The following is a 26,787-nucleotide window of genomic DNA, read 5'->3' as shown; positions in this document are numbered from 1 at the left end:
CAACCAGTTCTGGTATTTTCTGGGGCTCCCTATTCTCTGGTCAGAACCGATTAACTCTCTTTCATGCACTCTCTGATCTCTGATCTGCTTATGATGCTATTTTGCTGCAGTGAAAATAAAAGCTGATTTTTTACATGCTCACTTTTTTTGCCGGTAACAATATAATTGCTGAAAAGGAATAGAGACACATAAAACATGCCTGCAGATAAAGATCACGTCACCCATTCTACCCATTTGTGCCTGCCTCTTGTGCTGTCACAGGCCTTCCTCAGTCTGTAGTCTTCACCCTCCTTTCCCCAGCTGCTAGGGTCCCTTTGTATATGCCCCTTGCATGCATGTATTCTGCCCCTGATTTGGATCCTGTAACCATAGCCCCCTGTTTCATGCAGCAGCTCAGTGGTAGATTTTGTGGAAGAGTTAATTGCTCAAACTGTTTATTAAAGTTGAATACAACAACATATGAGACAAGTGGTTACTCTGACGTTCGCCACCAATAATAGAAAATACAATAAGTTTTTATTTTTGAATACATTCAGCAGTGAACACACCCCTCTAAACCCTGGGAGCAAACCCAACCCCTTCCCCTCTACTTGGCAAGCACCATAAATCAAGTTCCATTACTTACCAAATCAACTATATATACTGTGTCCAAAATCCCATATAACTGCACACTGTATAAAATAAGGCAATATTCACACTAACATATCCTTAAGTATAAAACTACGGATCTTAGTTGGCAAAATTTGAAGATACACATTCCAAGTTTGTAAGAAACTTTTTTATCATTTATTTAAACATCCCACTCCCATTTTTTCCAATAACATCAACTCATGGAAGGCATTTCTCCAGGCCCAATGCGATGGAGCTTCCTCTAAAGTCCACATTGAGGGAATACTCTTTTTACCCACCAAACAGGCCTTATGTAGTAAAAACCTATTACCCTTATGCTATAGATAAAAAGAAGCAGAATCATCAAAAAGGACACCCTCAGGGGAAAATGAAATATTTTGCCCAAGCATGGCTTCAAAAAAATCTTGAATCCCATTCCAAAAGTTTATAATGGGCTCACAGGACCAAAAGACATGATCCAACGTCCCCCTATCTCTTTTACATTTCTGACAGATATCAGTGGCAACAATACCAGCCTTATACGCCCGCACAGGAAAAAGATAAGCACGTGTTAAGAACTTAAATTGCGTCTCCCTCAATTTCACAGAGGACACTAAAGTCTTGATACAGTGAAACCCTGCCCTCAACTGAAAGTCCAAACGTACTGGAGAGTTCACTATTCCATTTATCAAGCAAAGAAGACCGAGACCTTAATGGCTGAATCATCAATAAGGATTTATAGAGCCAAGAAATTTGCGCCCTCCTAAAATCCTCAATTTGAAAGAAATCTTCCAATTGATCACAAAATACCTCTTAAAGATGAACAGTTGGCAGACTATCCACATAGTGTCATAGTTGTACATAAGCAAATTGATCTGTCTGTAAGTAAACAATTGTTTTAATTCCAAAAAAGGAAGTATATGCCCATCAGCCCCAGCAACCTGATGTAGATGGTGACCCCTTTAGCTCTCCAAGAAGTAAATACCTTATAATGGGACCCTGGGGAGAACTGTGGATTCCCACTGATTGGTAGATATGGAGATATTAAAGAAAAGTGACCTAATTGGGAACACAGTATACACTACATCTCCCGAACCGCCATATAAAGATGTCCCAATTTTAAAGAAGACTGTAAATCCTTAATCTGAGCATGCAAAACTGAGTGCAGATGTAAGGAAGCAAACAAGATTTTCTCTATCTCTAAGGGAGTGTAGTGTGCCGTATCCCACAGCCAATCCTTTAGAATTCATAGTTGACATGCCCAGTTATTCCTCTCTATATATCTGGAAGTCCAAGCGCCCCAGTTTTCCATGTACCCATCAACCAAGCCAGTCATAGCCGAGATCTCCGACCCTGTTACAAAACATGAGACATTGCCCCATATAGCATCCGAACAATTGAACATCCCTTTTTAAAATTTGCAAGGGCAATTCTTGCAACATGTATAACCACTTGAGAAAGAGAGTGTTATGGTTTTGAGATGTTGGAGTGGATTCTTGGGTACTGCGGTGATGGCCATTCCCACGGGGAGGAGCCCCGTGAGGAACCGCAATACTAGGCTAGACTCTATACACGCAGACACAGAGAATTTGTATTTATTATACAGCTTGATGGAACTGCCCGGGGAGCGGGCAGCAGTGAGGTAACCCAGTAGAAGTAGTCCAAGGGTCCACAGCTGAGGAGACCAGACCCACACTGGAGTAGATAGTAGGCAGCGCAAGGTAGCAGAGGAAGATCCTGGATGAAGACTCCGAGTGCTGAAGCTGAAGGTGAGACAGACTGACAAGGTTAGTACTCACTGAAGTAGATAGCTGTACTGATGAAGATCCCAGCAGGCAGAAGTAGTAGAGTTGTAGGCACCAGAGTAGGGAGAGCAGGTCATCGAGGAGCGAGTACCCGATATCCCAGATAGGTACTTGAAAGAGAGCATAAGGGCCCCCGAGGAGCGGGTACCCAGGTTAGCGATGAATTACTCTGAAGGGCAGCGAGAGAGCTTCCTGCAACAGCTAGGAAGTGGCAGAGCAGCTTAGACCGGAGGCAGTCCAATCCAATCCAATCCTTGCTAACTCAGATTGTTAGCAAACGAAGGGCAAGCTAAATACCAGGATGTGATGACATCATTCGGAGGGGACGCCCCCGAGGTTCCCGCCATGACGTGGTTTAAAACGTGGGTGGCGTGCGCGCGCACACCCTAGGAGGCCCTCAGGGAATCATAGCGAACATCTTCCCAAGGCTTGAGGAGAGAGAAGGAAGAAAGGTGAGGCACAGAGGTCGAAGCTATCTGAGACCGATGGATGCAACAGAGAGCAATCTTGAACAAATTTACCCTGCTTACTAAGGGAAACAGGGAGATTTTGCCGTAGCTTAAACTTAGCCTTCATCTAGGCTAACATAGATGGAACATTTAATTTATATAGCTTAGTAACATCTGAAGGTAGAATGATCACCAAATATTTAAATGAGTCTCCTGCCCACTTTAAAGGAAAATCTTGACCCCAGTTAAGCTGCCCCTGTGGGGTAGTACTTAAAGCCCCAGACTTATCCAAATTAAGCTTCAGTCCTGAGACAGCTCTAAACTCCATAAACTCCGGAATAAATGCTTGAAGCTAATCAACAGAGTTAGTTAAATGCACCAGCATATCATCAGCGAATGCAGCTATTTTAAATTCAGAGGCTCCAATAAGAACCCCCCCCGAACTGCGTTGGAACAATGAATCTACCTCAACAATGGCTCTAGAGAAAGAAGAAACAATAGCAGAGAAAATAGAAACATAGAAACATAGAAATGACGGCAGAAGAAGACCAAACGGCCCATCCAGTCTGCCCAGCAAGCTTCGCACTTTTTTTTTTTCTCATACTTATCTGTTTCTCTTGGCTCTTAGTAACCTTTTGGTTCTATTTCCCTTCCACCCCCACCATTAATGTAGAGAGCAGTGTTGGAACTGCATCAATGTGAAATATCTAGTTTAATTAGTTAGGGGTAGTAACCGCCGCAATAAGCAGACACCCTTGTCGAGTATCTCGCTATAGTTCAAACTCTTCAGTCCGCCTCCCATTAATTAAAATAGACGCCCAGGGTGCAGAATATAGAAGTTGAACCATATTTTTAAAAAGTACCTGTTATCCCCACTTTCTTTAAAACAGCAAAAAGAAAGCTCCAATCTATACAAATGAAAGCTTTTGCTGCATCGAAACTGATGAAAAGGGAATCCAGTTTGGAAAATCTCACCACCATCAGGGAGGCCAAAATATTTCTGTTATTAACCACCTAATGGCGGTGTCACACAAACCCAACTTGAGTCTCCAAGATAATATGTGGGAGTAAAGGCGTCAGTCTCTCTGCCATGATCCTAGCCAGCAGTTTCATATCAAAGTTTAAAAGGGAGATAAGTCTTTAGGATTCAGGCTTATAAAGATTTTTACCAGGCTTAGGGATTAATGTGATTAATGCCTTATTGGAGCCAAAAGTAAAAGCACCCTCCTCTATAACTTGTGCATACCTATCAGAGGAGATGATACTTGGACACTCAATAGTTTGTAAAACTCTCCACCATATTCATCTGGTCCAGGAGCTTTATACAGTTTGGCCTGCTGAATGACAACTTGAATTTCTTGTATCCATATTGGCGCATTTAATCTAGCCAACTGGACCTCCATAATAAGACTAGGCAAACAAACATTTTCCAAATATTGATGTATAGATTCCGAATTAATCTCTTGTTTAGTATATAATTCCCGAAAAAAGTTTTAAAATACCTCTTATATATGCCGTTTAGCATTAACAACTTTACCCGAGTTATATTTAACAGCTGCTATAAATTTCTGCCCCTCCTGTCATTTGATTAAGCCTGCCAGCAGTTTGCCAGTCTTGTTACTTAATTGATGTAGTTTGAATTTATAATAAAAAATTGACTTTTTTGCTCGCTGATGGATAAGTGTATTCAAAGCTACTCGCGCAGCTATAGAAGAAGCTCTAGCCTCTTCCATATGCATATTTGCTAGGACTTTTCTGGCATGAGTTACCTCTTTTTCCCATCTAAGAATCTCTTTATCTAAATTCTTTCTTTGCTGACTCACAAAAGAGATAATCTCTCCTCTTAAAACTGCTTTATCAGTTTCCCAGAACAAAGTGGGATTCAACTTGTGTTCCCCATTAAACTCCTGAAAATCCTCCCACTTCTTGATAAAGGGGATGGAACAGCTCTCCTATGAGGAAAGGCTGAAGAGGTTAGGGCTGTTCAGCTTGGAGAAGAGACGGCTGAGGGGGGATATGATAGAGGTCTTTAAGATCATGAGAGGTCTTGAAGAGTAGATGTGAATCGGTTATTTACACTTTCGAATAATAGAAGAACTAGGGGGCATTCCATGAAGTTAGCAAGTAGCACTAATCGGAGAAAATTCTTTTTCACTCTTTTTCACTCAATGCACAATAAAGCTCTGAAATTTGTTGCCAGAGGATGTGGTTAGTGCAGTTAGTATAGCTGGGTTCAATAAAGATTTGGATAAGTTCTTGGAGGAAAAGTCCATTAACTGCTATTAATCAAGTTTACTTACGGGCCGATACAATAAAAACACAGGAGAGCGGGCAAGCGCCCGCTCTCCCAGCGCGCGTACAGGCCACTCTCCTGTGTGCGCAATTTAGTATTTTAATTTATTAAAATTAGGGCCGGCGGTAAAAAGAGGCACTAGGGACACTAGCGCATCCCTAGCGCCTCCTTTTTGACAGGAGCAGCGGCTGTCAGGGGGTTTGACAGCCGACGCTCAATTTTGCCGGCGTCAGTTCTCGAGCCCGCTGACAGCCACAGGTTCGGAAACCAGACGCCGGCAAAATTGAGCATCCAATTTTCGACCCGTGAGCCGCGGGCCCATTTTAAATTTGTTTTTTTTTATTTTTTTAACTTTCGGGACCTCCAGCTTAATATCGCCATGATATTAAGTTGGAGGGTGCACAGAAAAGCTTTTCTGTGTACTTCCCCGGCGCCAGCAGAAATTAACGCCTACTTTTGGGTAGGCGCTAATTTCTTAAAATGTGCAGCTTGGCTGCACATTTTACTTACTGTATCGCGCAGGAATACATAATAGGGCCATCAACATGCATTTGCATGTTGCGGGAGCTATTAGGTTCGGGGAGGTTGGACGCGCGTTTTGGACACGCTATTACCCCTTAATGAATAAGGGGTAAAGCTGGGGCGTCCAAAATGGCCCGATAGGGAATAGCCACTGCTATTAATTGCATCAGTAACATGGGATCTTCTTAGTGTTTGGGTAATTGCCAGGTTCTTGTGGCCTGGTTTGGCCTCTGTTGGAAATAGGATGCTGGGCTTGATGGACCCTTGGTCTGACCCAGCATGGCAATTTCTTATGTTCTTATAAATTGTTTAAAAGAATTATTCTCATAAATATGCACTGGAAATTTTCAGGTTTGACTACCATCCTAGGGCACTTGCCATTGTAAATCGACTCAAATTATGGCATGATTGGAGATCTCCAGGGGTCCAATAATTGCAGAAAGTACCAGAGAGAAGCTAATTTGGGAAATTAGTAAATAGTCGATGTGAGATTGTGTGGCATGGGCTCTGGACACATGAGTAAAGTCACGTCCTTGCGGGTGCAGGACATGCCAAACATCTAGCAAATTGAGACACTGACGAAAATAAGGGATATCCTAACACCGAGACGAGTGCTACATCAAAGACCCTGTAGAACGATCCTGTAAGGGATCCGCTAAAATGTTAAAATCCCCCCTACATAAGACAGAGCAGGAATCCATATTGTGTAACTGATCAATTATGTTTTGGAAAAATTGTGATCATAAACATTAGGTGCATATAAATTGCATATCACCAAATCTTTCCAAATAGACTTCCTTTAATTATCACAAAACGTCCTTTGGGATCAACAACAATCTTCTCAGGTATAAAAGATATTTGCTTGTGAAATAAACATACCGTACCCATCCTCTTTGTTCTCTTCTCAATTTGTCATGTTCAAGATCCATAAGATGACTCTTGTAACAATGCAGTGTCTGCTTTGTGCCTTGCTAAAGCCTTGAAAACTTTATATCTTTTCACTGGGGAACTAATTCTAGCCGCATTTCAAGATATAACTCTGAGGTGGGATTTACTCATTTGGCAACATCCTGCAAAGAAACACAATTGCAGAAAAATTCCATAACAAGGATGCGGCTCCTATCGGCCAATCTCACTGATCAACTTAGACTTGAAAATTCTGGCCTGGGTATTGGCCACAAGGCTGAATGGAATTTTGCCTAGCCTAGACTTCACAGTTTTAGACTTCACAGTTTTAGACTTCACCGGAGGAAGTGGTGAAGTCTAAAACTGTTAAGGACTTCAAAGGGGTGTGGGATAAACACTGTGGATCCATCAAGTCTAGAGGACGTAAATAAAGAGGAGGCAGCAAAACACTGCACGGAGCGGCAGTAGCCACAGAGGCATTCACGGAGCGGGATGCCAGTGGTTGGTGTTCCACCTTCACGGAGCAGAAGGATGGAGGGCTGCCATCTCTATTCCCTGAATGCGGAAACGGGCAGCGCAGCCGGCCCCAGACGATAAGATGGGGGGGGGGGGCCCTTGGGCGAGCGATCTGTTAACGGGGGTCCTCCCTGCATCCGGCGCCTCGGCACATCCTTATTCAACTGAACTTTTCACCATTCATTAAGAACAAAAATTTTACTGCTTTATATGTTACCATTATATATGTGAAAATCACTTAGCAAACCACGGTCACCTACAATTTTTTTGGTTGGACCAATAAGTAGATATGTGATATTTATATAAGAAGTACCTTGAAATCCAAAAATCTCATTTTGTGAACTCAATGAATCAAAATTAGTTTGACCCTCATAATAGACTTCATCGTATAGTCTTGAAAACAACTTTAAAACTCCGCCTTACATTTAAATCATCGGTCAATTAGATTTTTGGACTTCAAGGTACTTCTTATATAACCATTATATATGTATCAGTGAATTATTGTGGTTTTAATTATGATTTTATATGTCCTGTTTTGTTCAGTTATGTATGTCGTTTGTGTATTTTAGCCCCTGAGGCAGCCCCAATGTGGGGGCGAAACCCGGTCTGAGTCAGGCTCGCCTAAAAAGGAATATGTCTCCATAAATAAAAGTTTCTAATCGGACATTTCTTGGCTTCTAATAGACTTTGTTGCCCTCCTAACAAGATTCGACACTTTCACATTAAATCTGTCCAATATGGCTGCTTGAAGCTTATGCGCCGCATGGCATAGTGTTAAAAGTGGCTTTTATAAGTGTTTCGGCACTCTCTGAGCCCTACTGTTTTGGCGATATTGATCCTTGCATGATGGCAACTCATTGAAGAACAGTGGATTTTAAAAAATTCTCCTTTCCTGAGGCTGTGGCTTATCTGAAGGAAACAGATCCCGGTGAGGCTGGCAGGGATCCACTCGAAAAGGACATGCCTGAAGCATGGATAGTGAGGTGGATAGCGGCTTGGCGGGGCTGACCAGATCCAAATTCTTGGCCTGGTTCAAAGATTTAAAGAATGATATCATGGCCGTTAAAAAGGAAATTCATGACGCTGTGGGGGAATTGCAGCGCAACATTGATGACTTGGATCAGAGAGTGTCAGATCTTGAAAAAAGCTGAAGACCATTCAGAAGATGTGACGCAGCAATCCAAACACATTCAGCAGATAAAACAGTTGTCAGAGGAACTCACTGATAAAATGGAAGATTTAGAAAATCATTCCCGTATGAACAACATTAAGATTGGAGATGTTAAAGAGAAAGAAGGTTCCATTGATTACAATTTGCTTGTTCAATATATCTGCAAAGTTATTTTGAATTTTGAATTCTCTGATCCAGATGTAGTAGACATTAAGATTGATTGGGCTCACAGATTCCTGGGGAAAGCGCTTAACAACAGACCTAGGGATATTAAAGCCTGCCTGCATGATTTTCTGGTAAAAGACAGAATAATGCAAAAAGCAAGAAATATGGGAGCGATTTTATGGCAAGGCTTGAAGATACAAATTTTTTATGACATTTCTGCCATAACCCTGCAACGACGACGGCACATGAAGTATATTACAGACTCTCTGCACACTGGTAACATCAGATACAAGTGGTTGTATCCTTTTTATTTATTTATTTAGGCGTTTATATACTGTCATTCCAGAATAAGATCATAAAGGTTTACAAAATCAGCGTTCATATTCTTGGATGATAATCACATTCTGTTGCCAGCATTCATAATTTGGGGCTACATCATAGCAGTTTTATGTTTTGTTCATATTCATATATATTCTTGGTCAACATGTCAGCAGATTTATAGACTTCATATTCGTACATTTTAAAAGTCGACATTATAGCAAATGCAGATTCTAATTGTACTACCTATACACTTTACATCATTCATTACTTATTGCTCACTTCACTGCCATTGCATCTTGTACTGACATTTAGGTTATCAGAATATTGGTATTTTAAGTTAAATCATAGGCTTTTCTAAAGAGCCATGTTTTTAGTTTACGTTTGAAATTCTTTCTATCTGTTAACTGGCCTAGTGACTCTGGAAAGGAGTTCCACAACTTGGGGCCTGCTATGGAAAGTATTTGGTCCCTTATTTACGTTAGATGTATGTTTTGGGTAGAAGGCACCGTTAGAAGTCCTTTGTTTTGTGATCTTAGGGGTCTGTGGTGAGTAGTGTTCAAGTGTCACTCCTAATAAGCATTGGTCAGTATTGTTGTCAATACTGAAGATTAGGGTTAATACTTTATAATGAATCCTGGCTTGTACAGGAAGCCAGTGCATTGCCATCAGCAAGAGGGTGATGTGGTCAAATTTCCTTGTCCCTAGTAATAGTCTAGCAGAGGCATTTTGGAGTAATTGTAATAGTTTTAGTAAGCTTGAAGGTAGGCCTAGTAATAGGGAGTTGCAGTAGTCTAAGTTTGAAAATATTAGTGTTTATAAGACAGTGTGGAAGTCCTGTATTGTTAGTAGAGGTTTCAGCCGATGAAGTATTCTCAGCTTGGTGTATCCTGTTTTTATTAATTTGCTTATATTTTTATTTTATTTATTTATTTAAGAGTTTTTTTTTATACCAAGGTATAGCTAGCAGCCCTCACTCTGGTTTACAAGTACAACAACATATTACATTTAACAGTAAAAACTGAAAAGACTGAAACTAGAAAACTACTTATTACAAGCAACATTAATGTTTATAATAGGGTATGTCCGTGATTAAACCATGTATTTTCTAGCTTATATGCTTTTTCATGGTGAAGTTCTCATCATCTTTTTGGCATTTCTTTCACTATTAGTGGCCAATCATTTACTGCCTGCACACCGGAGGCTGTGGAGGGTCTTTTGCACTAGAAGGGTATTGATATCAAGGAGGCTAGTGTGGATAATCGCCCCAGCCCTTGTAAGGAAGCAACCAGATGGCAGTGTATCAACAAGGGAGGCAAGCGCCTATGGAAAATTTCTAACGGGGATCTCTCTCACCATGCTGCTGGAACCTGACTTTGGTCATCTTCATCTTTCTGGTTCTAGTTCTACTTTGCATATTCCCTACAGGACAGTGTTTGATATGCTCCTTTTTTCTTTTTATATGATGATATCCGTATAGTTAATGTATTACTATAGCCACTGTTTAAGATTGTGATACTTTCGCCATAACAGGAGGCGTCATTCCTCTTGCTTGGTGTGTTGCTTTTTCTATCATCCATCTTTTTGCTTACTGAACAGGGTTTTTCTGGGGTGGGGGTGGGGGGAAAGGCTAAGTGGGCTTGAATGTTCCAGATTCGACTTTCTTTGAAAGGCAGGTTGCCCTGCATTGCTTTTTATGGGTTTTCTTTGTAAAATATGGCTGAAATTGTATCTTTAAATGTGAAAGATCTTAATATTCCTTAGAAGAGGCAACTTTTATTTGAGGAGGCAAGGTGTAGACATGCTTCTGGTTTTTGTCTTCAAGAGACACATTTTATTAAAAAAGATGAACGATTACTGAGGAATAGCTCTTTTCCATACATCTTCTTAGCCTCCAATAATTTGCAAAAGAAAAAGAGGGGCGAAGGTATTATGTTTTCTAAAGATTTAGAAGTTGAAGTCTTGAATAGTAGAAAAGATAGGGAGGGGAGGTACATAAATTTCTTGTTAAGATAGATTCTATCCTAATAACGTTAGGATAGAATGCCCCTTGGGCAGCCCACAGTGCTGCCCAAGGGGCATTTTTCATGAGACTTGAACATGATTTGAGCGATTTTATTCAAGGACACATGTTAATGGACGGGGTTTTTAATCTCTCATCCAACCCTAATATTGATAATTCTCCTACACATAGAAATGGTCTAAAAACACAGAGAACAAGACTGAAATTCTTCCAAGAGTCATGGGGCCTCCAAGATATTTGGCGGGTATTGAATCCAACGGGGAGAGATTATACCTTTTATTCTAGGGTACATAGCTCCTACTCAAGGATAGACATGTTGCTTGGAGATAAATTCTGGATCCAAGGGTGCACTTAGATTGGCATAGGTCCGATTTCCTGGTCAGATCATACCCCCTTTTTTGGGAATTTTTGGTTACTGCAGACTGATAAAGGACAAGAATACTGGAGGTTGAATGACTCATTGCAGACTGATAAGAGACTTTGTGTCGCTATTAAAGAGTATTTTTGGTTAAATGATTTAGGTGATGTGACCATCCAGACCCTTTGGGATTGCTTTAAAGCTGTTTTATGTGGTAAGCTTATTTCTAAAGCTGTGGCAGTGAGAAAGAATCCCTTAAAAGAAAAATCAGAATTATTATTATCTATTAAACATTTGAAACAGCATCATAAACAGTTTGGGGGTATGAAAACATTGCAGTAATTGGATGCACAAAGGAGTAGGTTGCAAACCATTATGTGTAGTGACATTCAACATAGACTAGATGGATCTTGCCGGGGGGGGGGGGGGGGGGTTGAGGAAGGAAACAAACCTAGCAAGTTGATCACCTGGCAGTTGAAAAAACAAATTTCCCACAGCCAAATATTGAAGATTTAAGATGGAAAAGGGGCTGCTGTCCATGATAATAACTTGATAAGAGATGGGATCGCTCACTTCTGCAAGGAGCTATATAGCTGTGAGAGTTCTATATTAGAATCAGATATTGATTCTTATCTAGATGGTGTTCCCTTACTGGTCATGTTGAAGGAAGTCTCTCAAAGATTAGATGGAGAGATTTCCCAGGTGGAAATATTTGGGGCTATATCAACTCTTAAACTCAATAAAGCTCCCGGTTTGGATAGCTATATGGGACTTTTTTTTTATAAAACATTTAGGGATTTGTTGATCCCTCCACTTCAAAGTGTCTTTAATCAGTTATTGACTAATCCAGTTTTGCTTTCTTCTATGGCATTAGCGGGCGTTACAGTTCTGCCCAAGCCGGTAACGATAATACCTTATGTGGCTCCTATAGGCCAATTTCATTACTGAATTTAGATTTAAAGATTTGGTGAAGATTTGGGCTGGGAGATTGAACAATATCTTACCGGACTTGGTCCGTGTAGATCAGTCTGTTTCATGCCGGGTAGGCAAGCGACCAATAACATACATAAAATTGTGAACTTGATTTGGCATGGTAGAGAAGGGAAAATACCAACAGTTCTCATAGCTATTGATGCTGAAAAGGCATTTGACCATGTACACTGGGCATTTATGTTTAAAGTTCTACAGAAGATTGGGATGGGTCATAATTTTTTTACCTTGTTACATGCTATGGGCCACATCTTAAAAGATACGCGCGGGCATAGATTTGTTCGCGCAACCCGGTGCGAACAAATTTATGCCCAATTTTATAACATGCATGCGCTGCCGCATGCATGTTATAAAATCCAGGGTCGGCACATGCAAGGGGGTGCACACTTGTGCACCTTGCGTGCACCTAGCCCTAAGGGAGCCCCGATGGCTTTCCCAGTTCCCTCCGAGGCCGCTCCGAAATCAGAGCAGCCTCAGAGGGAACTTTCCTTCCGCCACTCCCCACCTTCCCCTCCCTTCCCCTACCTAACCCGCCCCCCAGCCCTACCTAAACCCCCATCTTGACCTTTGTTGCAGAAGTTACACCTGCCTCTGGGCAGGCGTAACTTGCGCGTGCCGGCCAGCTGCCGGCACGCCATTCCCCGGCACAGATGCAACGAAAGAGGCCTTGGTCCCGCCCCCTTCCTGCCCCTGGACCCCCGCCACGCTCCCAGACCCACCCCCTTCCCGCCCCTTTTTCGAAGCCCCAGGAGATACGCGTGTCCCGGGGCTTGCGAGCCACCGAGCCTATGCAAGATAGGCTTGGCGCGCGCAGGGGCAGCTTGGGACAGCTTTTTTGGGGTTACGCACGTATGTTACGCGTGTAACCCTTTGAAAATCTGCCCCTATGTATTTTTCCCTGAAAGTGCGGATAAAGGTCAATGGATCTTACTCAGATATTTTTAAGTTAGGTCAAGGTACCAGGCAGGGTGGCCTGCTGTCACCCTTATTATTCGCCTTAGTGATGGAAATGTTGGCAGGGATGATTACCCAAAATGGGGACATTAAAGATATCTAACTCAAACACAAGGGAGTCAGCGGTTAACCACAGTAACCAAATCCAAAAACAACAATGTGGAACCCAAGAAATTATTGAAATTTTAGCCTAAGAAGGTGTCAGCAAGCCTGACATTGTGTGACTTCAAAACAAGACACCAACCGGTCTTCTAATCATTCACCTTCATCATTCTTTAATAGTTCAAAAAATATATTTTTTTTAAATAATTTTTTACTGTTTCTAAAAATAGTCCTCCATCGTCAAAAGAATGTTAAAAGGTAGACTCTTTAGATATAAACATTATATAGTTTTTGACATTAAAGATATCCCCATGGGTCATGCCTAATTTAAGATATCTTTATTTGTGGATGATATCTTGTTTACTGTTGCACAACCACATCTGTCTCTGCCCATTCTAATTCATGAATTACATAGATTTAGTAAGCTATCTGGTTTTAAGATTAATATGAGCAAGTCAGAATTATTGAATGTCTCCCTTAATGATATTCAGTTTGATTCACTTAAAACCAACAAGAGAGGGAGCTATTTTAGATTTAATTCTTAGTGGAACGCAAGATTTGGTGAGAGAAGTAACGGTGGTGGGGCCACTTGGCAACAGTGATCATAACATGATCAAATTTAAACTAATAACTGGAAGGGGGACAATAAGTAAATCTGCAGCTCTAACACTAAATTTTAAAAAGGGAAACTTTGATAAAATTAGGAAAATAGTTAGAAAAAAACTGAAAGGTGCAGCTGCAAAGGTTAAAAGTGTTCAACAGGCTTGGACATTGTTTAAAAATACAATCCTAGAGGCGCAGTCCATATGTATTCCGCGCATTAAGAAAGGTGGAAGGAAGGCGAAACGATTACCATCATGGTTAAAAGGTGAGGTGAAAGAGGCTATTTTAGCCAAAAAAACATCCTTCAAAAACTGGAAGAAGGATCCATCTGAAGAAAATAGGATAAAACATAAGCATTGTCAAGGTAAGTGTAAAACATTGATAAGACAGGTGAAGAGAGAATTTGAAATGAAGTTGGCCATAGAGGCAAAAACTCATAATAAAAACTTTTTTAAATATATCCAAAGCAAGAAACCTGTGAGGAAGTCGGTTGGACCATTAGTTGACAGAGGGGTTAAAGGGGCTCTTAGGGAAGATAAGGCCATTGCAGAAAGACTAAATGAATTCTTTGCCTCCGTGTTTACTAATGAGGATGTTGGGGAGATACCAGTTCCAGAGATGGTTTTCAGGGGTGATGAGTCAGACGAACTGAACGAAATCACTGTGAACCTGGAAGATGTAGTAGGCCAGATTGACAAACTAAAGAGTAGCAAATCACCTGGACCAGATGGTATGCATCCTAGGGTTCTGAAGGAACTAAAAATGAAATTTCTGATCTATTAGTTAAAATTTGTAACCTATCATTAAAATCATCCATTGTACCTGAAGAATGGAGGGTGGTCAATGTAACCCCAATATTTAAAAAAGGCTCCAGGGGCGATCCGGGTAACTATAGACCAGTGAGCCTGACTTCAGTGCCAGGAAAAATAGTGGAAACTATTCTCAAGATCAAAATCGTAGAGCATATAGAAAGACATGATTTAATGGGACACAGTCAACATGGATTTACCCAAGGGAAGTCTTGCCTAACAAATCTCCTTCATTTTTTTGAAGGAGTTAATAAACATGTGGATAAAGGGAACCGGTAGATGTAGTGTATTTGGATTTTCAGAAGGCATTTGACAAAGTCCCTCATGAGAGGCTTCTATGAAAACTAAAAAGTCATGGGATAGGAGGCGATGTCCTTTCGTGGATTACAAACTGGTTAAAAGACAGGAAACAGAGAGTAGGATTAAATGGTCAATTTTCTCAGTGGAAAATGGTAAACAGTGGAGTGCCTCAGGGATCTGTACTTGGACCGGTGCTTTTTAATATATATATAAATGATCTGGAAAGGAATACGACGAGTGAGGTTATCAAATTTGCGGATGATACAAAATTATTCAGAGTAGTTAAATCACAAGCAGACTGTGATACATTATAGGAGGACCTTGCAAGACTGGAAGATTGGGCATCCAAATGGCAGATGAAATTTAATGTGGACAAGTGCAAGGTGTTGCATATAGGGAAAAATAACCCTTGCTGTAGTTACACGATGTTAGGTTCCATATTAGGAGCTACCACCCAGGAAAAAGATCTAGGCATCATAGTGGATAATACTTTAAAATCGTCGGCTAAGTGTGCTGCAGCAGTCAAAAAAGCAAATAGAATGTTAGGAATTATTAGGAAGGGAATGATTAATAGAATGGAAAATGTCATAATGCCTCTATATCGCTCCATGGTGAGACCGTACCTTGAATACTGTGTACAATTCTGGTCGCCGCATATCAAAAAAGATATACTGCAATGGAGAAGGTACAGAGAAGGGCAACCAAAATGATAAAGGGGATGGAACAGCTCCCCTATGAGGAAAGACTGAAGAGGTTAGGGCTGTTCAGCTTGGAGAAGAGACGGCTGAAGGGGGATATGATAGAGGTCTTTAAGATCATAAGAGGTCTTGAACGAGTAGATGTGACTCAGTTATTTACACTTTCGAATAATAGAAGGACTAGGGGGCATTCCATGAAGTTAGCAAGTAGCACATTTAAGACTAATCGGAGAAAATTCTTTTTCACTAAACGCACAATAAAGCTCTGGAATTTGTTGCCAGAGGATGTGGTTAGTGCAGTTAGTGTAGCTGGGTTCAAAAAAGGTTTGGATAAGTTCTTGGAGGAGAAGTCCATTAATGGCTATTAATCAATTATACTTAGGAAATAGCCACTGCTATTAATTGCATCAGTAGCATGGGTTCTTCTTAGTGTTTGGGTAATTGCCAGGTTCTTGTGGCCTGGTTTTGGCCTCTGTTGGAAACAGAATGCTGGGCTTGATGGACCCTTGGTCTGACCCAGCATGGCAATTTCTTATGTTCTTATGTTCTTTTAAATGGGCGATGCATGGTATTCACTATTTAGGTATTCAGTTGGGGGTGGATTGGAAGCAATTATTTGCTATGAACTACTCCCCTCTATTAGAAAAGACCTCTAAAGATTTGGATATTTGGTCTCCCTATAATTTCTCCTGATTAGGTCACATAGTCGTTATCAGAATGACCATCTTGCCCAGGTAGCTTTATTTTTTTCAGTCTCTACCTACTGAAGTTCCCCCTGCTTTTTTGCAATCACTTCATTTTATTTGGAAGAGACGGGCACCTCGGGCAACTAAGAGGGTGCTTTTTCTTCCCAAACTGAAGGGTGGGCTGGTTGTCCCTGATTTTACAAAATACTATGCTGCAGTTCATTTGTGAGCTGCTTATGAGTGGTCCTCCCAGTCTGCTCATAAGCAGTGGGTTGATATAGAACAAGCTACCCTGCCACAAAGTTTGTTAGATTTTAGAATTTGGGGATTGCCAGAATTGGGGAGGCATTATAATAGAACCAATCGCTTCTCTAAGTTAACTTTGAAGCTATGGTGGTATTGGAGGAAACACTTGACAGGTCACCAATATTTTTCACCAGTGCTACCCTTGGGTCTGTGTAAAGGGATTTATTATTTATTTGATTCTATATATGCATTTTCCCACTGGACCCAGAAAGGGAATGGTGTTATGGACAATTATTTACTGATAATAAGCTGTTATCATTTGATGATTTAAAACTACAATTTGATCTCATGGATTCTGAATCTTACCGCTATCTACAGTTGTCACATTGTTTCTTGACCCCACTTATTAAGGCTTATGTTGCTCGAGCCCTATCTGATTTTGAAGAGTTATGTTTCAACAACATGCTAGGAAAGGGCTGATTTCCAAATTATATGTTATGTTATTTCCCAAACATATCCCTACATTCAAACATGTGATTGACTCCCCCAAATTCCCAACCAATTACATGTTTGAATGTAGGAATATGTTTGGGACAAGTGTTATATTGCCATGGCCAAGAGTTCAATATCCACTGCTGTCATAGAAACTAATTATAAAATTTTGTATCAGTGGTACTTCACCCCTCTGAGATTACATACATTCTTCCCTAATTATTTTGACAAATACTGGAGATTATGTAGGCTGGTCGGGTCGTTTTATCATATTTGGTGGACTTGTCCAAAATTGCTTCCTTTTTGAAAATGTATTACATCAACATTATGTGCATTGAGCTCTTTGAACATCATATTTGGTTAAAATGTATCTTCTTTTGCAATATCCAACCTGTTGGACTTATACTGAAAAGAACATAATTGATCATGTACTATGTGCGGCGTGGCAGGAGCCAGGTGGCTGCTTATTGGAAACAGGAGGCAGTGCCCTCTTCTACTTCATTTCTTCGGCGGCTTTGGAATCTTCATAATCTATCTTATTTTTCTGCCATTGGAAAGGATAAGGTGAGTACACACTTCCAGGTTTGGCAGCCTTTTCTCCATTGGTACCAATAGCTTCCTTAATATTGATTTTTTGGGTGTGCCAGTCTTGTCTATTGGTTCCATCTGTATTTGTTATATGGTTTTACATTTCCCTTTCCCTTTTGGTTTTCTGTTATTAATGTGTCCTCCTGCAAACTATTGTTCATTAAGCCAACCTTTTTAGCCTGGCTTGCATATAATGTGAGTTTTAAGGCCCTGGGAGAGGGGGAAAGGGGGATTTAATTCAAAAATTCTGTTAGTAGTTATATTTCTCATTGTGTTTTTGTATATCTGCTGAATGCTCATGTGGCAATATGCATGACAAATGTTTTCTGATTTCGGTATATTTTTTTCTTGCTTCAGTTAATAAACCTTAAAAATAAAAATAAAAAATTGTACACTTTGGTGAGGCCTCCCAGCTTCACCCAGACGGAGTTTCTGTTAGAAGTGATACCTCACCATGCACTCCCTTCTTTCACTAATTGACAGGAGAGAAAGATTTTTGTGCCATATACTCTGGAATAAAGAGAGAGGGCTCTCGTCCAGGATACTGAAGACCTGTGAGTTCACTCTAAACCTAGGGAGGCAAGCACAGGTGACAAATCCTGCTGAGAGAGACAGTGATGGCTCAGGATGTATCCAGCTAAAACTTTAGAAGTCTTTTTCGGAGACAGACAGTGTGGGGAGATTTTTGGATACCCCCTCCCCACAGCGATTGCAGTGCTGAGGTAACCTAATCCCACTTTGACTTTTCCCCAATAGAAGTCCCCAGTAACAACAAGTAAGAATGAAGGAACAAGATCGGGAGACCCCAGTCAGATCTCTACTCATGGGACCAGGATTGGCTGGGGGTCCAGGAAGTAGATGGATTATGGTAGGTCTGTAATTGCTGTAAAGTTGGGGACCTCTCCAATAGGATTCACGGTTAGTCGCTGGGTGAGCTTTGTACAATTAAAATCACCATGGGAGCTCTACCAAATGCTTGAAACAAAAGTACGCCTACCTACAGAGAAATACACATGCACCAGCAGTCAGATGTAACCTCAACATGATGGACAAATGGACTTTAATTTATTTATTACCAAATCAGTAAACTTTAATACCCAGAGCCTATTCCTGTCTGATTTGTCCCAACATCTCACCCCATGGGATGCAACTACAGGCTACATACCCTGAAAGCAACACACCATCGTCTGAGCCATAAGCGAGAGCTTCCCCCCCCCCCCCCCCCCATAAAAATAATCCCCCCAGAAATGAGTTGAGCGTGGGATGTAAATTGCTAGAGTAACCCCATTAAGGGTTAGACTAGAAAATTAGAAACCCAAGGCCTATTAGTGCCATGACACTGAATATATAACTGCTATTAGGAAATGTGCACCTTAAATAAAGAAGTAAGTGAAAATCATGCTTATATATTTTTTTTTTAGCATTTTTCATATTAAATTCTATTGAAAATTCTCTCATCCTTATCAGGTACAGGTAACTCTCAATAGGGTAAGTGCCAGGCCATTGCTCCACCCAAGTCCATCCAAGTCCACCAAGTGAAATTTCACAGAAGTTATCATGTTCCCAGAATCACTATCACAGAGCTTTCAACTCTGGTTAAAAATCGCTAAAAATGTAAATATAACTTTTGAAATTATAATTTTCATTCACATCCTTACACTATGAAAAATGTTTCATTAGTGCTTTTTATTAAAATATATATTTTATTGAATTCATTGTGATGGACAATACTTTTATCTCAGAATTAACTTGGCAAAAATAAATTCCATTTTAAATACGAAGTGCAGCAAGCTTTTTTTTTATTGCAATTGCCTCATTAGAACCAAAGAATGGAGCAAAAGGGATACGATCATAGAGAAAAAGACCTAATCTAATCAGCAATTGTATATTATATAGTAAGAATTTCAATTTCAACATAATATAAATGTTAAAGATAATGTTATAACTTTGGCTGGGTCACATAAAGTCCATAGAAGAAGAAAAAGGATCACTGTACTCATACTGTGGGTAGGTACAGAGGTGTATATTTTGTCTAGTTTAGTTGCTATCCAATATAATGCTTTGAGTTACCAGTACCAATTCTACTTCTGTCTATATTGCTCCCAAGATTTTTTATTTATTTATTTATTTGCGTTTTTTCTATACCGGCATTCATGGTTAGAAACCACATCATGCCGGTTTACATGTAACAAGGGGTGAGAACAAAGAACAGAACATAAACAAGTGCAAGGAGATCAAAAGTTACATTGCAACAAGGGTCTTAAAATTGGAGGAGAGATAAGAATAAGAGAGTAGAACTGTAAGGATTACCTTATTTACATTATATACATTATACTGTGAAGTTTCTTGAATAAATTACTAAATTTATTAATAAATTAATACATTAATAAAATATATATATATAGATAGATAGATAGATAGATAGATAGATAGAAGAAATAAAATATAATGCAATAAAAAAAGAAAGGGGCCCAAAAATAATACCTAAAGAGGAGAAAACATAGTCAAGAAATATACACTTTACACTCCAAGATGACTTGGAGCCTCAAGCTCACTGTCAGGAAAAAAAAAAAAGAAGTAACCATTTGTAGAAGAAAATAGAAAGTGATCATATCCTTAACTGGATTTGTCAAGTCAAGCTCAGCCCCCTCAAATGTAGCAGGTGTGGCAGACAGACAACTGTTAGGGAATGTGAAGATTAGGACTATGCCTTTTCCAAAGGGAAATGGTACTCAGAAGATTGGCCTCTGTGGTGAATGGCCAAAAAAAGTGCATTGTGTAAATCCAGCTAATTGCTTGGTCAAAATTTATCCAGGGTATATTTGTTTAACTTCAGCTTATTGCCAACTGCTGTTTCTGCATTTAATCAAGAAGATTATACTTAATAAGGAAACAAGAAAAATTTCTGCTTACCAAGGCATCAGACGACCAATTTTTGTCCATTTGCTTTTGTTAATAAAATAGCCAACAACTGGATCTGTAATTCCACCCCACACTTTCCCAATAGACAGCACCAAAGAGGTATGAAGTGGAGTAATCTGAAAAACAAACAATTTTCTATGCTCAAGATAGCATAACATATACATATGATCAATAGAGTAAAATCAAGCTAAATAACTTCATACTAGCTGGTGGTAGTAGCATTGTTCAGCATGATACAAGACTTGAGTAGAGAGAGTCTCTGATGGAGTGATGATAGTTGATGTGAGAGCCTATAGTGGGAAGCGGTAAGGGGAGTAGACACTAGGCCAGTAATGGCGAACTCCAGTCCTCGAGCACCGCAAACAGGCCAGGTTTTCAGGATATCCACAATGAATATGCATGAGATAGATTTCCGTGCAATGGAGGCAGTACATGCAAATCTTTCTTATTTATTTATTTATTTATTTTTAATTTTTATATACCGAAGTTCTTGTGGGAATTACAAATCACTCCGGTTTACAAAAAACGATGAACTGCCCAACAGCGGATGGGGGCTTTACATAGAACTGTAGAACATAAGGAACAATAAAACCGGATGTCAATTTAACATAGTAATAATAAATATAATATAATATAATATGTACATACAATTTAACTATTTAACGTAGTAGAGATGACCTGTCAAATCTACCATATAGATACAATAAGAGTAATATAGTGAACTTATGGATTCAAAAATTGATTGAGCAGTTGTGGAGTCCTGATAGTAGGAATTGGTGAGATTCTTATGCATATTTGTTGTGCATTCTTATGCATATTTGTTGTTGTTGTTGCATATTTTCTTTTGCATATTTGTTGTTGTTGCATATTTGTTGCATATTTGTTGCATATTTGTTGTTGTTGCATATGTTCTTTTGCATATTTGTTGTTGTTGTGCATTCTTATGCATATTTGTTGTAGATATCCTGAAAACCCGGTCTGTTTGTGGCACTTGAGGACTGGAATTCACCATCACTGCAAAAGGCTATTATAACCAAACAGTATCAAACACTTGAAAGGCTAGTTGTAATAAATCCCTATTAATAAAGTCCAGTACTAATGGCCACTTAATTGAGCATTTTAAGGATCTTAAATATATATATATATATATATATATATATTTACTGAAAAAGATGTAGACAGCAGTTCATCAGAGGGATTTGGTCTTTTGCACTAAGTGTTGGGGAGAGGTCATATGTATGCACTCAGTGCAAAAAATTCCTAGCTCTCAAAGAACAAGTATAGTCTCGGGAGGCTAGTGTGGCAGACCTGGAGGAGCTGAGACAGAGTGGTATATAGAGGAGACCTTCCTGGATATATTAGCGCGGTCTCACTATTACTCTAGCAGGCCTTGTGCTGTTTTGGAGATGAAAGGACAACATCATTTTGGAGTGGTAGGAATTTGATTTGAGACCTGCCTTCCAAGTAATGTGTTATTCTTATATAGCAAGGCTATGTCTCCAGGACTGTGTGTCCAAGAGGATAGGAATAAGACTGCTATTATTGGTGATTTGATCATTATGAAAGTAAATATCTCGATAGCTGGTAGCCATGAGGATTGCTTAGTAACTTGCTTGCTTAGTGCAAAGGTAGTAGATCTCATGCATCATTTAAATAATCTTTAGATAATGCTGGGGAGGAGTGGACTGTCATGATATATGTGAGAGGATGGTCAATGATATAACAAGGTGCAGAAGAAATGTTATGAGGGCCAAATTTAGCCTTCTAGCTAGGAGTCTAAAATACAGAACCTCCAAGGTAGTGTTTCCCAACCTTTTCAAGCCCAAAGCACACCTACATTAACAAAAATATGAAATTGCAGACATGCTACTGGTAATTTGTAACCTAAACATAGAAACATGATGGCAGAAAAAGACCGTTGACCTATCTAGTCTGCCCATCCACCCAATTAATTTAGCATTATAATTCCCATCACTTCCTTAGAAATCCCCTGTATTTATCCCATACTTTCATGAATTCAGATACTGTTTTTGTCTCTACCACCTCCACTGGGAGGCTGTTGCTTGCATCCACTATCCTCTCTGTAAAGAAATATTTCCTAAGAATAATCCTGAGTCTACCCCCTTTCAACCTCATCGCATGACCCCTTGTTCTAGAGCCTCCTTTCCATTGAAAGAGGATCACCTCCTGTGCATGGAAACCTTTGAGATATTGAATGTCTCTATCATATCTCCCCTATCTCGCCTTTTCTCCAGGGTGTACATGTTTAGATCTTTAAGTCTATCCTCATATGCTTTAGAACAAAGACCACTGACCATTTTAGTAGCCACCTTCTGGAGCAACTCCATCCTATTTTAAATCATTTTAAAGGTGTGGTCTCCAGAATTGTACACAATATTCCAAATGTTATCCTGCCAGGGACCTACACAGGGGCAATATCACCTCCATTTTTCTGCTGACCATTCCTCTCTCTATGCAGCCAAGCATCTTTTACGATTGTTTGTTCACCTGTTTGACTACCTCAAGATCATCGCATACAATCACCCCTAGATCCCACACTTCCTTTGTGCTTGGAAGAATTTAATTTCCAGTACTGTAGCTTTCCCTTGGGTTTTTGCATTCTAAATGCATTATTCTGCATTTTTAGCATTAAATATTAGCTGCCAAACCTACTACTACTACTACTACTACTACTACCACTACTACTTAACATTTCTATAGCGCTGCACAATATACACAGCACTGTACAAACACAATTCCTGCTCAATAGAGCTTACAATCTAATAAGACAAACATACAGGACAAGAGCTTTGGGACATTCCTCGAGCTTCGCTAGATCCCTCCTCATGTTTTCCATACCTTCCTGGCTGTCCACCCTGTTCAAAATTTTGGTATCATTGCTAAAAAGACAAACCTTTCCCGACAATCCTTCCATTATGTCGTTCACAAAAATGTTGGAAAAAAAACAGTCCAAGGACCAATCCCTGAGGCATACCGGTAGTAACAACCCCCACCTCAGAGAAAACTCTACTACCCTTTGTCACCTCCCACTCAGCCAGTTTCTAACTTAGTCAGTCATCTAGGATCCATACCAAGGGTACTCAATTTATTTATGTCTTCATTGTGGAACTGTGTCAAAGGCCTTGCTGAAACCCAACTACACGACGTCTAGCATTCTCCCTTAAACCAACTCTCTGGACACCCAATCAAAGAAATCGATCAGGTTCATCTGACAAGATTTACCTCTGGTAAAACCATGCTGCCTTGGATCTTGCAATCTATTGGATTAAAAAATTGCACTATCCTCTGTTTTAGCAGCAATTCCATTAATTTGTTCACCACAGAGGTCAGTCTAACTGGTCTGTAGTTCCCAGCATCCTTCTTATTTCCACTTTTATGAATAGGAATCACATCCACCCATTTCCACTAAAGGCATTGTACCTTAGAACTGAAAGATTGCCAATGATTAAAAAGGGTTCTGGGAGTATTCTTAGAAACTACAGACCAGGGAGCAAGATGTTGGTGCCAGGCAAAATGGTGTAAGCTAATATGAAAATAAGAATTATTAGGCCAGAATTATTAGAGCCAGCATGAGTTTAGCAAAGGAATGTCATGCCTTAGTAACCTATTAGAATTTTTTGAAGGTCTAAATAAGCAAGGGGATATGGGTGAGCTGGTGTTTGATATGATTCCTGATGAAAAACTCCTGAAGAAGATAAAGATCAATGGGAAGGCAATGTCCTATTATGGATTGGTAACTGTTTAAAGCAGTGTTTCCCAACTGGTGTGCCTTCAGACCTGATCAGGTGTATCAATGAAAAGTCACCATTGCCTGATGCTCACATTCAGGCCAGTATCTGGGCTTTGCTTTCAGCATCTTGCAGCAACAAGTTGGAGCTCCTTTCTCAGAACATGTGTAATCATACATGCCTCTTCTTCCATAGCTACAGCATGAGCCCTGGAATGTGGTAATTAATGGGTATTTATTTATTTATTTATTTATTAATTGGTTTTTGTATACCGTCATTCAGTGTAGCCATCACAACGGTTAACAAAGCATGAGACAAGCAATTTCTAATACAAGTAAGAATAATGCCTAGTAAAATAAACAAAGACAGTGTGATTCATGATAAGAACAGGTTACATTTAAACATTAAAAGAAGAATAAATATTAAAAGTGCATCTAAAAGGAGCTAAAATTGTGGGATGCTTGTGGAGAGAAGGTAGTGGAGGGTGAGTGGATTGGTAGCATGCAAAGCATAGATAGTCCCCTCCTTATGTGGCACACACAGTGCACACAGCACTTCCTCATCTTCCCTGTCCTGAGCCTCATCCTTTTGAGTCCTTTTAGCCTCTGTCTTATCCCTAAGCTGAATGTGACAAGAAGAGCATGCAATGAGCACTGGATGCGACTCATTCTGCATGTTGGGAGCAGCAGCAATAGAGGAGCTTTGGCAGCCACAAGTGGCAGCCAAGGTAAGTAACCAAGCTGTCGGCCCGCATCACCCCAACTTCTACTTCTCCTGCACTTGTACATAGAAGGAACAGGCCCATTGCGATGAGTTCATGTGTGCCTCTGCCCCCTCTCTCCCTTTCTTTTAAAAATTTGGTAGAGAGACTGATGAGGCTTTCAGTGCTTCCGTATCTCTTCTTTTGGTCAAATGAGTTATCTCCAGGTCCACATTGCCTGCCCCATGGAGGCTGGCGTGCCACACAACATTTTTGTTAATGTAGATGTGCCTTGTGCTTCAAAAGATTGGGAAACCCTGGGTTAAAGGATAGAAATCAGAGATTAGGACTAAATGGACTATTTTCCCAATGGAGAGATGTGAATAATGGCTTTTAAAAATTGTCCTTCCCATGATGTAAAGTAGTTAAAACAGCAGACTCTGAGGAATGCAGAAGAACTGGGTAACTAGATACCCAAATGGTAGATGAAATGTAATATGGACAAGTGCAAAATGATGCACGTAGGAAAAAAGAATCCTAATTACAGGTACACGATGCTGGCTTTCACATTACAAGCTACTGCTCAGGAAGAGGCTCTTGTCGTTATTGTGGACAACCACAACTCCAAACCAGTGGTTCAACTGGTCAATCTTAATCTAATATAATTCTTTAGCCAAGTATATATGTGGGCCCCTTACTCTAAGGGTCTGTATTTCAACACAGACTCTCTTGTGGTATAGGGTCACCTTACTTTTATTACAACTCCTTTTTTTTGTTTAGTTTTTGTTCATATATTAAAATATTGTCTATATCTCTAAAGTTTCAATAGAGCATTTACTTATTGATTCCCGCCTCAGGCACAATGTTATGAGATACGAGAGGAAAATAATACTCATCCAATCTTGGTTAGCATCCCGACGCGATCGCGTTTCGGACAGAGTCCTGCCTCAGGGATTTCCTTCCTTCAGTATCTTCATTCGTCATTCGAGAACACCATCCATTATTCAACGTTGTAACCTGTAAAACATCTTGTATTCTTGGCTCCTGTGTTCTTCTTAATCTTATGCAAGCTCTTCTGGGCCACGTCCGTTCTTAGCTAAGAGTTTTTTTGGTGTGCCGGTTTTCCCGCACCCTATTTAACGATACAATACAAATGCCCCTGACAATAAATCGGGGCATTTGTATTGTATCGTGCACTCTAACGATTTTGGACGATTTTAAAATTATCTGACGATAATTTTAATCGTTCAAAAACGATTCACATCCCTAATCCTCTGGATAGCCCTTCTCTCTCAAACACCTCATCTCAAAAGCGATGCCGTGAGATAAAAGCGATCCGCCCGATCCAAAAACATTGGCCCCTGATGAAGCAGCTTTGGCAAATGGACAATCTTCACAGGACCATCCACCGCCAAATTGACCAGATCTGCGAACCACAGACGCCTTGCCCACTCTGGTGCCACCAGAATTACTTTTCAGGAGTGACTTTCTATGCGTTGCATCAGTTTTCCCACCAGGGTTCACAGAGGGAACACATAAAGTAGGATCCCTCAGGGCCAAGACAGAACTAGAGCATCCACGCCTTCCATTCTATGCTCTCTTCTGCGACTGAAGAACTGGGCTGCCTTGGCGTTCATTCGTGTTGCCATCAAATCCAGGTGGGGAATATTAGAGCCATCGCTTCCTTCATCAACTCCCACTCCCCGGAATTCAATTTCTGGCGATTGAGAAAGTCCACCTGTATGTTGTCCACTCCAGAAATACGAGACGACACTACCATTGCTAGATTTTGCTCTACCCAGATAAACAAATC

At 40.2% G+C, this 26,787-nt stretch overlaps 1 protein-coding gene across 4 annotated transcripts in view; it reads right to left on the bottom strand.

The window, feature by feature from the left end:
• Window positions 1–26,787, bottom strand: part of MFSD2B (major facilitator superfamily domain containing 2B) — a 133,841-nt gene that overhangs the window by 76,254 nt on the left and 30,800 nt on the right. For all 4 annotated transcript variants that reach the window (XM_029596006.1, XM_029596007.1, XM_029596005.1 and 1 more), the window contains exon 3: window positions 20,517–20,641. In XM_029596006.1, the coding sequence (XP_029451866.1) occupies window positions 20,517–20,641 (125 nt within the window). The remainder of the gene's footprint in view (window positions 1–20,516; window positions 20,642–26,787) is intronic.

This window comes from Rhinatrema bivittatum, chromosome 3 (assembly GCF_901001135.1).
Source record: "Rhinatrema bivittatum chromosome 3, aRhiBiv1.1, whole genome shotgun sequence".
Lineage (NCBI taxonomy): Eukaryota > Metazoa > Chordata > Amphibia > Gymnophiona > Rhinatrematidae > Rhinatrema > Rhinatrema bivittatum.
The sequence above is the reverse complement of the archived record's forward strand: the minus strand, read 5'-3'. Positions and strand labels throughout refer to the sequence as shown.